Consider the following 14,885-nt stretch of genomic DNA (forward strand, 5'->3'; position numbering starts at 1 on the left):
CAGTATCAGAACAGAAGGATCGGCAAGGAAGCATGTGATTGCTAAGAACAGACACTAAAGGGGACACGTGGGCTATCAGAGGTCCCAGTCTGCTGGGAAATTCCAATTAGATGAGGATTCCCATCCTAGAGGCTATAACTTTTCACCCCTTGTATTTGCTAGCATGAGACACCAAGAGGTAGGGGATGAATAACGTATCAGAAAGTCACTAGTGTACACAAAAGGGAAGTCCAGTGGCCCTAATCCTGGCTCCTGTGATAATTCCTCATGACAGAATCCAGGGAAGTTCCAGAAGTAGAACTCACTGGGAAAATCAGAGGTTAAGAGTGTGATGGGCCATAGCATTGAGCACACCTGTGAACGGGAACATTTGTGTCCCTATGAGTACTTGCTGTACCCAGAAGCTAACCTGCCAGCTTTTGGGGTTGTCAGAAGAGGAAGGGGGTATAAATCCAGCTAGACATGGTGGCCCCAGTTACTCCAGAGTGAGGAACTTCTTTGCTGAGGCTGGGGGAGGTTCTAGGTAAGGCAAGAGGTGATTTCATTCTTACCCAACATGGTTCCAGGAACTGAAATATGTCATCACTCATGTCTAAAGAGTGATGAACACTCTTCCATGGGGGAGGGAGGACCTTTCATTTCATAGACTGGTGCTTTCATAGATCCTATGAAATCATGGGCCTTCCCATTATCTCTGCTTCTGTGTAAAAGGAAGCCCAACTTGGTGGAGAGAGGGAAAGAGGTGAACAGGGCCATAGTTTAGGATATTCACATTCAGAAGACTATTTTCTTCCAGGGATTATCAATATGGGCAGCAGAGTAAACAGGTAGCTCCACCTAAGAAATAGGAGTGAGGAGTGAGGTCATGGTTCCCTCCAACCAAGCCAACCCCCTTTGAGGGATTAATGCAATTGGCAGTTACCAAGTTTGATCCTCATTTATAACTGTTTCTCAAATTTGGCCACATACTGGAATCATCTGAGACAATGTAAAAGCATGTACTGGTGCCTTGACCCCCAGAGGTTTTACCTTAATTGGTATGCAGTGCAGCTTGGGCACTGGATGTTTTAAAATCATCCCAGCTGATTCTAGGAGGCAGGAAAGTTTGAGAAGTATTGTCATGGGTCTCCCCTTCCCCAATTTGAAAAATACTAGATATTCATTAGGATCACAGGAAGTTAAAGAGGGAGATGAAACACGTAAGTATCTAAACTATAGTCAGTAATTTTTTTTTTTTTTTTAGTACGCGGGCCTCTCGTTGTGGACCCTCCCGTTGCGGAGCACAGGCTCCGGACGTGCAGGCTCAGCGGCCATGGCTCATGGGCCCAGCCGCTCCACGGCATGTGGGATGTGGGATCTTCCTGGACTGGGGCACGAACCCGCGTCCCCTGCATCGGCAGGCGGACTCTCAACGACTGCGCCACCAGGGAAGCCCTGTAGTCAGTATTTTAAAGAATGTGCCTTCCTGCCTCTCTCACACCTCCTTCAACCCCAACCCCACACAGGCAGAGGGGGAAATCAGTGATTGTCGACAGTCAGCTTACTATCTCACCAAGGTCATAGGAGGTGCCAAGTCTATCGGTAACAGTGATCAGTATTCTCATGTTCCAGTCTTTCCGGTCACACGATACAGAGCACATGCCCTAAACCATGCAAAGACGCCAGACAGACTCTTGCACAAGGAAATTTTAGCCCCACAGTGGCCTGAGAAGCCGCCATGCACCACTGTCCACTTGGAAGCTTGTTTCAAAGCAGAGGAGGAGAGCTGGTGAGGACTGTGCTTGACAAGGCAAAAGAAAGGGCTACAGCCTTCCTCACCAAGGCTGGGACCACCCAAACTCTGGCCAGTGGCACAGACTGGATATGACTCCAATTCAACCCACATCACAGACCCTTTCATGCACAGTGCTCTCCTTCCTCCACCTTTCCCTTTGGGCAAAGACAAATGGACAGTGTGGAAAGATGAAGGAAAAGGTGTCAAGGAAAAGAAAGGTAATCTAGAGAACAGCTTTGCCTTTTGGCATGGAACAAATGTGTTATCCATCAGTTGTTGCTTCCAGGTGTGCTATAGTAGCAAGTTCTAGATCAGAGAGAACAGCAGCTTCCCCTCATCTCTAAAGAGAGAAAAGATTGTTGCAAGGGGCCTCCAGAGTCGTTCAGCCGAGCTCAGCTCTGTGCTCTGAGCAGGATTGTAACAAAACCATTCTAGATAGAGAAGGTATAATGGAAATGGGGAACTGGGAGCAGAGGATCTGAATTCAAGCCCATTTCTCCCAGTTCCTAGTGATCTTGAACAAGTAACCTCACTTCCCTGAGTTTTAGTTACTGCTCTGGCAGGGAACAGGGTAAAACCATGTTCCCGTTGGTAGGCAAACCTAGGCTGCTGTACCTGTGTGATGCTGATAAGCAGAAGGTAGCCTCTAAGACTTCACTTCCTGCAGAAAGGAAGATGTACAAACTCTTCTAAAAATAGACTCAGTCTAGCTGGTTCTGGAAGTCAAGCTGATGTCAGAGTAGACAGTGTATCCATTTTCAGAGCTGATAAATAAGCCAATCCGAATGACCTTTGGGGCTTCAGATATGCAGATTCCTAGCTGTGGTCTTAGGTCGTTGGACACCCTTTGTACAGTGACCCTACCATTAATTTGTGCCTCATCCAAGCTCTTCTTTACAGGCACAGAGTGTGGTTTTAAGGTAATTTCAAATTCCTTTCTAGTTTTTTTAAGCACTACTAGAGAGCAAATTCATCACGTGAGGTTCTTTTCTTATTTTAAGCTATAAGCGATAGCTTATAGCTTAAAATAAAACAAAATGTTTTATGATGTGGCATCCAGCCCATATTTACATCAAACCTTTCTCTGAAAGATGACCACATATTCCATGAATTCTGTGACTACATAACATCAATTATATCTGGGAGTTGACAGAATTCACAATCAGACATCACAGCCTGTGCTTCTGTTTCTAGCTGTCCTTGTGTCGCCTGTGCAGAAACAGAAATTAACCTCGTGTAAGGGGAAGAGAGGTTTGGCACCCCTTCTTTTTTTTTTTTTTTTTGCGGTACGCGGGCCTCTCACTGTTGTGGCCTCTCCCGTTGCGGAGCACAGGCTCCGGACGTGCAGGCTCAGCGGCCATGGCTCACGGGCCTAGCAGCTCCGCGGCATGTGGGATCCTCCCAGACCGGGGCACGAACCCGTGTCCTCTGCATCGGCAGGCAGACTCTCAACCACCGCACCACCAGGGAAGCCCTGGCACCCCCTTCTTAATCCCTCCTCCACCATCCTTTTAGCCCCGAACCTGATGATGTCAGAATTTGAACTTGACTAAAAACATTTCACAGAGGAGGATATAATTGCCATGGAAATGATCCCATTGAATGTGGCCATCTTTTTCTGGCCACTTCATCCTGCATTGGCAGGCAGAAAACCTCTCTCCCATGTCCTGCCAGTGAACATGTTGCCAATGTGTCAGGGCTTCAATACACTTGGTGGAAGGTACCCCACACTGTCAGCAGTGGGAGAGCACCAGGTCTAGGGCCTGATGAACATATATACCTGTTAACTGATGAGGCACACACATGAGAAAGATAACAGTAAATATAGTTCCCAAAGCGGCAAGCACAGCCCTCCCTCAGTTGCCCACTGATAATGTGTACCCCTATGTTATTTTTTAAAACTCTGCCATCCAGCCAAAGCCATGCAGAGAAACACGGTGTGGGTCCATCATTCGCAAGAACACAAATGCAGCAGTAAGTGCTCACTTTCTCCCAACTGCTTCTGCAGCATCTGCAGCTCCTGCTGAGCCTCAACCAAGGAGACCATGGGTGTCTCACAGCAGCCAAGGAGGGGAGGGCCAGCAGAGCTGAAAGGCAGGAAGCTGGGTGGAGCTGAGGGCAGTGGTGCCTGGGGAAGGCTAACCAGCGTGGGTATGGATTGAAAATGAAGGCCTAGAAACAGAAAGTTAGGGAGAAAGGAGATAAACCATTAGAGAGAAAGTCAGAGAAAAGAATGGGTGAAAGATTGAGAAGGTGAAACTATTCCCTGACCAAACATCTCCTTGGGGAGTGTCTATCATTCAATGTGGTGATGACTGAGATGGCCAAGGGTAAGCACTGTTACCCAGGATGCTGGCCTAGCTGACCCCCTCCTCCTTCTTCCCAGCCAGGGATGTATCCTGTACATGTATCTTGCATACACATTCTATGCTCATCTTGAAAACAATTGGCTACAAAAGGCAAGGTGGCACTACCATAACCCAGGCAGCCATGAAAGCCCCATCTTAGCCATCTGGACACGGATAGGTGAGGACGGCTGTGCCTGGATGCTCTCAAGAGCCCCTGCGGTGCTGCTACCAGCATGTGCTAGTCCTGGCCCTTGTGACAAGACTCTCCCTACACCTAGAAGTCCTCTTCTGAAAGCAACAGGACTCATCCTGAGGAGGGCAGAAGTAGACTAGGATAGTGGGGAAGTTTGCATGACTAATGCATGTAATTCAACACTGATGGAAACAAACTTCAGAATCCCAAATCAATGTGTTCATTCACCAAAGGAAAAATAAAAGCCTTGGCATACTGACTTACACACAATGGCTTGCAAATCTTTCTGGACATTCAAATAATTTAAGAAAGATTCTTAAAATATACGGGTTCTTTCATCCTTACTGCAATCTACTGAATCATAAACTCTGGCAGTAGGGCTTAGAAATTTCTTTCTAAAAAAATCTTCACAGGTCATCATTAGGCAGTCCATCTATAGACAGGTCTTTAGGAACCCTGGGAAGTTCTCATGTTTGAATCTGTCTCCTCTTCCTAAAAAGAGTTATCAGGCAGATGGCCCACAGAGGGAGAAGAAACCAAGACAGACCTGTGGAGAATGTCTCACATGAAAGACAATGATCACATTCTGAAAAACATCCCTTACCCCAGGATACTGACATAGTATCAGAGCAGTACAGCAAAGACCCCTGAATTACCAAGTGACACAGACCAGGCCTCCTTCAGGGAGGCATTCTGATTTTAAAACCCCTGACCTTCTGCTCTTTCTGATCCCAAAGCATTTACACAGATGTCTACAGTGCTTAGGTGAATAGCTTTTCCCCATGATTCCCTGGTTTAGCTGCTGCCCACTCTGGCCCAGAAACTTTGAGCCCAGGCTCAGAAAGAGTTGAACACATTCTTTTTCTTAAGATTTTGGTTGACTTGTCCTCAAGAGAGACAAGGGCGGCAGAAGGAAAGTGCTGTTCTTCTGGGGGCACCTCTACACGAGTCCGACCTCACCACAACCGCACTGAAGGTGGCCAGCCAGCCCATCTTGTTGGGTGGTAGGAGGTGAGAACAAGGTTTGCCCTTTCTCTGCCATTGCTGGTGTGGAGCTGTGATGGAACAATGCACCCCCTGGTAACTAAGCTGAGGCAGGTAAATGAAATGTACAACTACTGGTCCAAGATACACGCCATATACACATCAAGGACTACCAACCCATTCATAAACCCAGGAACGATAATGTAATATGAACAGAATCTTGTCTGAGGATACTGCAGCATCCTTAGCTATGAAGTAAGCTGCCCTACCTACTGTAGAGGCTCCTCTGCGGATAAAATGGGGAACACATATAAGGGAGCAGCGGATGTAAATTTCCCTTTGTTCTTTGGCTGCAGTAATCCTAGGAGAAGCATTTTGCCTCTGATTCTCAGGGTGAAATGAGAGAAAGAAATGAAGATGCTTCTTCTGGAATGATTAGCCAACTATTGGTCAAAATTGATATGCAGATCAAAGTCTATTGTGGATTATTTACTTTTCTAAAATATTTAAAACAAAGAGGAGTCAGACACTATTCGCTAATCTGGATGGTCTCTTGATTTTGTCTAGGATTTGATGTATTGATATATAAGCTCCTAATGATGCTTTTCTTGTCCCTGAAGAAAAGTCAAACAGGCAGCTGAGGAAGAGGAGATGAAGACCCTGCCCCACTGGCTGTTGCATACCTGGATGGGCCGGGCTGGCCTCCTTGGGGGGATTCTGGGGAGCTGGCAAGCTGCTGGGGCTGCTGCTGGGTTCGGCCTTAACCCCCTGAGACGCACTGGTTGCTGATGGTTTAGAAGACAGTACAGCAGAAAGACTCGAATGATGGATGGAATCTACAAAACCCATGAATGAAAGAACATGTTTGATGTTCTACAAAGAACTGGAATCTGGCCTTATATTTAACCAGGGCAGAGCCTGGTTTTCAGGGAGAGCGTCAAGCACAAGCGCTGGGAGCGGTGTTCATTCCTTACTGGCAGACAGCTCCTTCAGTGAGGAAAGCCACCTTAGAGGTGAGAAACCATGCTTTCAGAGCCTGAAACCATGAAAATGGCACCTCCAAAAATACCAGGCAAGTCCAGCAGCATCTGTGGACACCCACGGAAACTCCAGGGTTCAGGAACTGCAGCTAGCTGGAGGGATAAGATATCCCATCTTAAAAGAGGAGGTCAGTCAGACAGATGGTATGCTCATGAGGCAGTGGGGAAGAGAAGTCTCCGTAACCTCACCCTCCCCACTGTCATTCGCCGTGTCCAACAGCAGTATCCGTATGCTGGTGGAGACCCAGCGACAGGGGTAACTTGTAGAGTCAGGAGCATAGCAAAGATCCTGACCCACCGGGGCCTGTGCTTGGCATGGTTCGGCCTGATACACACCAAGGTGCCTCTATAAGGCCTGGATGTGGAGGTCTCCTCTCAGCCTAGATAGAGGTGGTTCCACTCAGAAAGTGGAGGCTACCTGAGTGACCGGGTGAAGCCTTCTTCTCTTCATAGTGTGTGTACTCGCTGCCTATGTCCATGTCAGAGCAGGCTTCCGGCTCATCAGACGAGAAGGAAGAGCTGCTGGGAGACCGGTGGGAGTCAGACAAGGCACGGCTGCTGGAGGGCGTTAGGGACCGCGCGTCCAACGTGGCCTGCAGGACTTCAATCACTTTCTCCTTCTCCTGCAGCTCCCTGCTGAGCCTAGTGGGGTGAAGGAGGACAACAGCTGAACCCAAAGTCACTGGACTAGCTAGTCCTGACTAGGGCACATGGGAAAAGCCACACAAGTCAAGGGGACCATTCCTGCAAAGGGTAAACGAAATTACCCATCTCTGATTAGGAGTGGAAAGTAAGCCAGGTGCAGAGGGAAGGAGAGCAAGAGCTACCCAGTGCACTGGCCACACAACACACTGAGGACTAGCAGAGGTTCAGCTAGTGCTCCAAGGCACTGCTGCTTAACGTATGGTCCCCAGTACAGCTGGAGTCCAAGAACTGTTGGTTCCCAGTAAGTACAGAAATGCAAGGTAAGCCTTGAGAAACATAGCAGTGTGGCATTCCCACAACATCTAGGAGTATGATAAGTAGAATCATCTGGTTTACTGAGACAGAGACAATGTGTGTGTCTGTGATGGATTAGAAAGGAAAACAAACAAAAAAAAATACTTTGTCCTTCACCGCAGATATTTTGAGAAGCACTGAGTGGTCTAAAGCACACTCACGACACAAAGGGGCGTGAACTAGTGACTACAAAGGACTCTGAGCCTGTATTTTATTGCACGTAATGAGATAACATTCAGTGACTCAATGAAAACTGGCTCCTAAGACGCTGTAGCCTCCCGGGATCTGCAACGTCAAGCACTTTTTTTAAATTAGGAACTGTAATACAATTCTTTTTTTCCCAAGGAAATTGTGTGGCCATTAAACTCGCGGCCAACTCAACTTGGGGTAAGCCAACTTGGCAAAAAGCACACCTTGGTCTTTAAACACACAGTGGGGAAGCAGAGGAGATCCTTGGGGTGCCAAGGACGCTTAAAACCTGGTTAGTTTACTTTTAAGTCAGACTGACTCTAGGTTACTAAGCTAATAATATAATAATAAATCTAGGTTACTAATTTGAATAAATATACAAACAGAAATCAATAGAACTATATCAAAAGAGAGTAAGGCTAAAAAGAACAGTGATGTGTTCCATGAATAAATGAATTCATTACAATCAGCGTTTTCCTTTTTTCCCCCTGATTTATGAAACTGCAGCCACCCTGGACCCCTTAGGCCTTGTTCCTGATTCCTTTACCAGATCCTATTTGAATTACCTCAGGGCCAGCGGCTCAAGTCCAGCTTGATCTTTCTCACTTTTATGATCCTCTGCAAACCAAATTCAGAAAGAAACAGTAAGAAATTAAACAGGTCTCACTTCACACATTATAAATGCAGGAGCCGATTTGGGTGCAAAATAGTGACTACTCTATGTATGTCCAGGATATGTGGGAGAATTGCTCTGGGAGACCTCAGATTGTATCTTTAGAGAACAGACCTGCATGTTCTCCTGAGCTCACCAGGCAGACCTTCCCTGACCTGGTAATCACCATCATGACTTCCTCTACCCTAAATCAACGCAAACAAAGTTTAAAAGGCACTTGGCTAACTTCCCTCTGGAACATTCCAGCCTCCAAGCCTGCCACAGACTGACTCCCAGACGGACCAGCTCTATGACCCATCACAGCTTTCATGTAGAACCTACTCTTGCTTTGAGGAGATGATAAACAGCCCTGTCCCACCTCTGCACCTGCCGCTAGGATGTGGGATGGTTGGCCCCCAAGACTGATCCTGCTGTTCTCCCTCGGGTGCTCTCAGGAAATTCTAAGTCAAGGGCTTCAATAATTACCAATATTCCTAGCCCTTGTACTATGATATTCAGTGCCCAAACCATGTTCAAAAGGGCATAGTGCTTCATCTGTATTTGAATTACATTCATGTGCAATACCAGGCAATAGATGAAGAAACAGAGATACCAAAAGGTTAAGTCATTTGCCCAAAGAAACTTAGTGGCAGCATCCAGGCTAGAGCTTGCGTACCGCAAGTCTCGGTTCAGGGCTCCTTTAACTACAGTGAAGTCCTCTGATCTCTTCTCCCTTTCTCCCCCTTAGCACTAGATGGACTCAGCCTCCTTCCCTAAAGGTCACATTCCATAAATGATGCTGTAATCACGGCCTCTCTGACCCTGTGGTTCCTCCTCGGTGCTTCCCACTGGCCAGTCCTGATTCTGTAATGACCCCTGGGTTAAATGAAGCAGAACCTGGGTTAAAAGGCTGTGGTGGAGGTGTGGCGGTCACCTGGGGCTGGGCTCTGGGAGGGACTGAGAGTGTCCAAAAGCCCTGTGGCCAACTTACTGGTGCTGAGTTTGCTGGTGAGCCTCTCTGTCAGCTGGCTTCCCTGAGCGAGTTGCTCCCGGAAGCTCTGCCCCAAGTAGTAGTCAATGTCATTGCTCCTTAGGAGGTCCTCGAAAGACTTTACTGTATCTTTCGCATGCTGGGTGAGAAGATAACAGATACCTCTCCCTTCTCGTATTTTCTGGCGTAGGTAGGATAGCTCTCGGGCCTGGTCCTGAATCAGGGAATCATATTTCCTAATGTAGGAAAGAAGAGGAAAGGGTAAGAATGGAAGAGAGTGAAAATTAAGTTATGGGGGCTTCTGTAGTCATTTCTGTGAGAACATCTCTAAGAGTTCCTCCGTTTAAGCTGAATTCTGGCCCAAAAACCAAAGGATGTATTTAAGAGTAAATTCTGTTCTGACAAACTTGCATCAAACAACATGGTATGCCACCATTCTTCCACGGTTTTATATGTGTTAGTCATGTGTCCAAAAATGAAAAATAAGTTCTGTGGGGGTAAATACAGTGCCATAGTTTACATCCCTTACAGCACCAATATAGTGAAGACTCACAGTTGTTACTCAATAAATACTAAATATAGTTATTGGGTAGATGCTCAATAAATACTAAAAATCCAGATAGGTCCTTTCATGTCTTCTACTTCAAAGACCATCTCTATTATGGCAGACTGTATTTTGCAAAGTTGGCCATTACTCAAGCTCCCGTTCCATGTGCTCCTCTATAATGTGGCTGTGGCCCTCTTTCATCATTGGGCAGAAGTTAGTCTCCACCTCCTTAACTCTGGGTGGGTTCTGTGACCACCATGACCAAGGTAACATAGTGGAGGTAACACTGCACCGAGTCCAGGAGTCGCTCTTAACTGGCCTGGCAACTTCCACTTGGAAGCCAGCTGCCATGCTGAAGTGAAACTACCCTGAGACCACCGTACTATGAGAGGCCCAGGCCAGGAGGAGAGGCCCCGGAAGACAAGGAGCCACATGGAGAAGGAGAGAAGCCAAGGAGCACCACGTCACCAGACACATGAATGAAGAAGCCGTGTCCAGGCACACATTTCAGGGACTCCAGCCCCAACCTCCATCTGACGGCAGCCGCATGAGAGACCCCAAGTGAGAGCTACACTGCTCAGCCCAGCCAATCGACATAAATTATTGCTTCAATCCCCTGAGCTTTGGGGTGGTTTGTTACTCAGCATAGATGACCCAGATGCTGAGAGGGCTATCTACCCTGGTGTTTTTCAACCACAAAGTATCAATAACAATAATAATTATGGCAAATAGTGTTGAGAGCTTTAATATATGCTAGGCATCATTATAAGCACTTGTATTAATTCATTTAAACCTAATAACCACCCTTTGAGATAGGTTTTCTTATTATCCTCATTTAATAGGTAAAGAAATAGGCTCAGAAAGACTGAGTAGGTTGCATAGCCTGTAAGTCCCAGAGCTAGGATTCGAACCCAGGAAGTCTGACTCCAGTCTTACCACTTATATCATATATCCTGTCACTTTAAGAATACATTCCTAAGGAGGAAATCCCAGGGACCTGGTATCTCCCAGCAGGGGTCACGTGTCTTTTCTTCAGACCTAGGGCTACCGTTTAAATAGGTGCTCCTCTGATCGCCCTGATGGGTTCTCTCTTCTACCTGCCCGGGCTACCCTCCTTCAAACATAAACTTAGACATCATCAATCAAGTAATGGTCCAAAGAGGACCCTCCTTACCCAGGCCACGAGGCTGATCTCAGCTCCTCGGCCAGCTTCCCTTCTGTTCCAGTTTTTGGGAGCTGGGCTTCCAGCTGGGACACCCTCTGGATCAGACTCTCCAGATCCTTTTTAGCCTGAAGCCCTGGGGGGTAGAAAGCCCCAGTGCCATCAGACAGCCACCCCTCGTCCTCATCAGTGACACTATGAGGTGAAGATCCCTCGAGGGTACCAACAGCTTTCAGCTTTTGGGGTCTCTCCAGACTAGATGAATAATCGCTTGTAACTGAGAGGGACCGGACCCGGCTCTTGAGGTTTTGAATGACCTTGTTGGCGTTCTGCAGCTGGGCCTTCAGATCTTTGATGTCCTTACATAGGACAGAGATGTCTTCTGACTTTCCATATGCCTGGAACTCCTCCTGCTTCCCTAGCTGGCTCTCCAAGGGCTTCTTTCCAGGGGGGCTGGCCAGTGTGGAGCTCAGATGTCCCTGCTCAGAGCACAGCCCCTCCATTAGGACAGTTTCCCTGAGGCTGTCATGCTCCTCACACTCTGAGAAAAGACAAAGACATCTTCCTGAGTAAAGCTGGACGTGCTGCTGAGGCCACTCCCTTCAAGGTCTTGAGGACAATAAGTACTAGAGCAAAAGTTGAAGCAGTACTTTATTCAGCGCTGGCACTGTACTAACATTCAAATGCAGTATTTCTTACCCTCCCAAGAGCCCAGCAAGTCAGGTGTGGTCACTTTCTATTTTACTCAAGTGTTTTCCTCCTTGATTTCAATTTGGTGGATGTCCCTATAGTCACAGTACTTTTTTTTTTTTTTTTGCGGTACGCGGGCCTCTCACTGTTGTGGCCTCTCCCGTTGCGGAGCACAGGCTCCGGACGCGCAGGCCCAGCGGCCATGGCTCACGGGCCCAGCTGCTCCGCGGCATGTGGGATCTTCCCGGACCGGGGCACGAACCCGTGTCCCCTGCATCGGCAGGCGGACTCTCAACCACTGCGCCACCAGGGAAGCCCCACAGTACTTTTATAATAGAAGAATATATATTTTTAAACTTATGGTTTGCCTATTCCCCCAAAGCTCATCTGGTCTTCTCATTAATAAATAGACCTTAGTATTTTTTCTATAATAAACAGTTGGATAGAACATTTTTTTAAATTAACAGCAGTATGCTGAAAACTAATTGTAGAAATTCAAACTCACACTCAGCCTCATTCTGGGCAAGAGTTCTCCTCCAAACTTCCCGTCCCTCTCTGGCCTTGTGTCCTCTTCAGTCTACCATGCCCCCTCATCCCTACTCCTCGTTGCATGTGGGACTCGCCAACGGCACCCAAATGTGAAGGCTGCCTCTAGGGAGGGAAGGTGAACCCCATACTTGTGCTCTTACCGGGACTTGTGCTCTCCTCCCGCTCCGCCTCATTCTCGCTTCGGCCACAAGTCTCATAGCCCAGGTCCTGGAGGTCCACCTGCACCTGCTTGCTGTCCTGCTTCACCAAGGATTCACCTGCTTAGGAAGAGACAGGGGGTGTTACAGAGTATCTGAATTTCCCACATACACCCTCACCCTCAGTGGCACATACCCTGGCCCTTAGGGTGCAGGGAGGTTAGGTCCACAGTGGAATAGATGCTTCTTTGGACTTAGGTGGGAGAAGAGACCACCTGCTCCAGACAGCAGGACTTCCCTCTGCCACGAGGAGCCTGTTTGCCATTGATGATCCTATCTACAGATAACGGGGCTTCGCTGGGACCAGACATTTTTAAGTCATCTCTAGAAGTCCCAGGGAAACTAGTAAATGCTTTGTTCACAGGGGCTCAGTAAATGTTTGAATGGAGCTGAACTCATTCAGAGTTTCAAAGACATCTAGATCTGTACTGTTCCGTAAGGTAGCTACTAGCCATGTGGGACTATTTTAGGTTAAACTGATTAAAATTAAGCTTAAAATTCCCAAGTTGAACTAGCTACATTTCATGTTCTCCATGACCACATATGACGTAGGTACAGAACATTTCTGTCACTGCAGAAGTTCTATTAGAAAGCGCTGATTCTAGACCAACAATGATGGTATATTTTTTAAGAATCTGATGTGGTGCAAAGAGGAGCAGAAGAGAAGCAGTTAGCATACGTTGAGAGAGGTAAGGCAGTTTGTTGACTGTACCAGAAATCAGCAAATCTAGGTGTTAGTCCATTTCCTCCCTATACTGTCACTGCAAACTTGATTTATTCATTTACTCTTCTCTGCCATCTGCAAATTGAAGTATCCACTTCCACAATCCTAGGGTTGTGGTCAGGATTAAATTTGGGGAAGAAAAGTGAAGTCTGCAAAGCATGTAGCTTCTCAGGGAGAAGACAGACACTTTGGTGACGTGAACTTAAGACTTACTAAACATGACTCTGTATTTCTCCAGCTGGTTGGCCTGGGCAAAGACAGTGGCTTCTGATATCAGCAGCTTCTCCTGGAGATCTTGATAGCGTTGTCTGCACTGTGCCAACTGGGAGCGCAGGTGCTTGGTGGATCCTGGGAGGCTAAATTCTGACTGAGGTCCAGAGTTACGGGCCTGGGGCTGGTTGACCAGCTGTGAAAAGAACCAGCACAGGGTCAGGGCAGTCTGAGCTCATCCCCCAGGCAGTGATGGCTGCTACCCCTTGCGAACCCTGTGGACTTTATTCATGTGTCTGTCACAGCGCTCCTCATCCCATTTGGCACTTACTTGTTTTCCGGAACGAGCTCCTGGAGAGCTGGGGTAATGTTTTATTCATCTCTATATCTACAACACATAGCATGGTGCCAATTGAATCTAACGAGGAGGAGCTCTCAGTAAATGTTTGTTCAATGATTGAAGAGAGAAGGGGTGGAAACCTCCACTCATCCCTCCCTGCATTCCTGCCCAGTTGCCCTCTCAGAATCCTCTGCACAAAGTGGAACACTCCCTAACATCATACACAAAAATAAACTCAGAATGGATTAAAGACCTAAATGTAAGACCAGACACTATAAAACTCTTAGAGGAAAACATAGGAAGAACACTCTTTGACATACATCACAGCAATATCTTTTTTGATGCACCTCCTAGAGTAATGGAAATAAAAAAAATAAACAAATGGGACCTAATGAAACCTAAAAGCTTTTGCACAGCAAAGGAAACCATAAACAAGACAAAAAACCGTCAGAATGGGAGAAAATATTTGCAAACGAATCAGTGGACAAAGGATTAATCTCCGAATATATACACAGCTCATGCAGCTCAATACCAAAAAACTAACAACCCAATCCAAAAATGGGCAGAAGACCTAAATAGACATTTCTTCAAAGAAGACATACAGATGGCCAAGAGGCCCATGAAAAGGTGCTCAACATCACTAATTATTAGAGAAATGCAAATCAAAAGTACAATGAGGTATCACCTCATACCCGTTAGAATGGGCATCATCAGAAAATCTACAAACAATAAATGCTGGAGAGGGTGTGGAGAAAAGGGAACACTCTTGCACTGCTGGTGGGAATGTAAATTGATACAGCCACTATGGAGAACAGTATGGAGGTTCCGTAAAAAACTACAAATAGAACTACCATATGACCCAGCAATCCCACTACAGGGCATATACCCAGAGAAAACCATAATTCAAAAAGAGTCATGTACCACAATGTTCACTGCAGCTCTATTTACAATAGCCAGGACATGGAAGCAACCTAAGTGTCCATCGACAGATGAATGGATAAAGATGTGGTAAATATATACAATGGAATATTACTCAGCCATAAAAAGGAATGAAATTGGGTCATTTGTAGAGACGTGGATGGACCTAGAGAATGTCATACAGAATGAAGTAAGTCAGAAAAATAAATATCATATATTAACACATACATGTGGAATCTAGAAAAATGGTACAGATGAACCAGTCTGCAAGGCAGAAATAGAGACATAGATGTAGGGAACAAACGTATGGACACCAATGGGGGAAAGGGGGAGGGTGGTGGGATGAACTGGAAGACTGGGATTGACATATATACACTA

The 14,885-nt window shown here is 46.7% G+C and overlaps 1 protein-coding gene across 40 annotated transcripts in view; it reads right to left on the reverse strand.

Annotated features, from left to right (window-relative positions):
* The window catches only part of PDE4DIP (phosphodiesterase 4D interacting protein), a 223,359-nt gene that overhangs the window by 29,107 nt on the left and 179,367 nt on the right, over nucleotides 1-14,885 (reverse strand). For 20 of the 40 annotated variants that reach the window (XR_009538790.1, XR_009538791.1, XM_060139176.1 and 17 more), the window contains 8 exons: nucleotides 13,253-13,445; nucleotides 12,259-12,378; nucleotides 10,892-11,420; nucleotides 9,171-9,406; nucleotides 8,094-8,145; nucleotides 6,758-6,981; nucleotides 5,983-6,135; nucleotides 3,761-3,946 (listed from right to left, as the gene is read on the reverse strand). Coding sequence is in view for 38 of the 40 variants with exons in the window: in XM_060139176.1 (XP_059995159.1) it covers nucleotides 3,761-3,946; nucleotides 5,983-6,135; nucleotides 6,758-6,981; nucleotides 8,094-8,145; nucleotides 9,171-9,406; nucleotides 10,892-11,420; nucleotides 12,259-12,378; nucleotides 13,253-13,445 (1,693 nt within the window). In the remaining 2 variants the exon portion in view is untranslated. The remainder of the gene's footprint in view (nucleotides 1-3,760; nucleotides 3,947-5,982; nucleotides 6,136-6,757; nucleotides 6,982-8,093; nucleotides 8,146-9,170; nucleotides 9,407-10,891; nucleotides 11,421-12,258; nucleotides 12,379-13,252; nucleotides 13,446-14,885) is intronic. The other 20 variants (XM_060139175.1, XM_060139161.1, XM_060139206.1 and 17 more) reach the window with 5 other exon arrangements.

This window comes from Lagenorhynchus albirostris, chromosome 2 (genome assembly GCF_949774975.1).
Source record: "Lagenorhynchus albirostris chromosome 2, mLagAlb1.1, whole genome shotgun sequence".
Lineage (NCBI taxonomy): Eukaryota > Metazoa > Chordata > Mammalia > Artiodactyla > Delphinidae > Lagenorhynchus > Lagenorhynchus albirostris.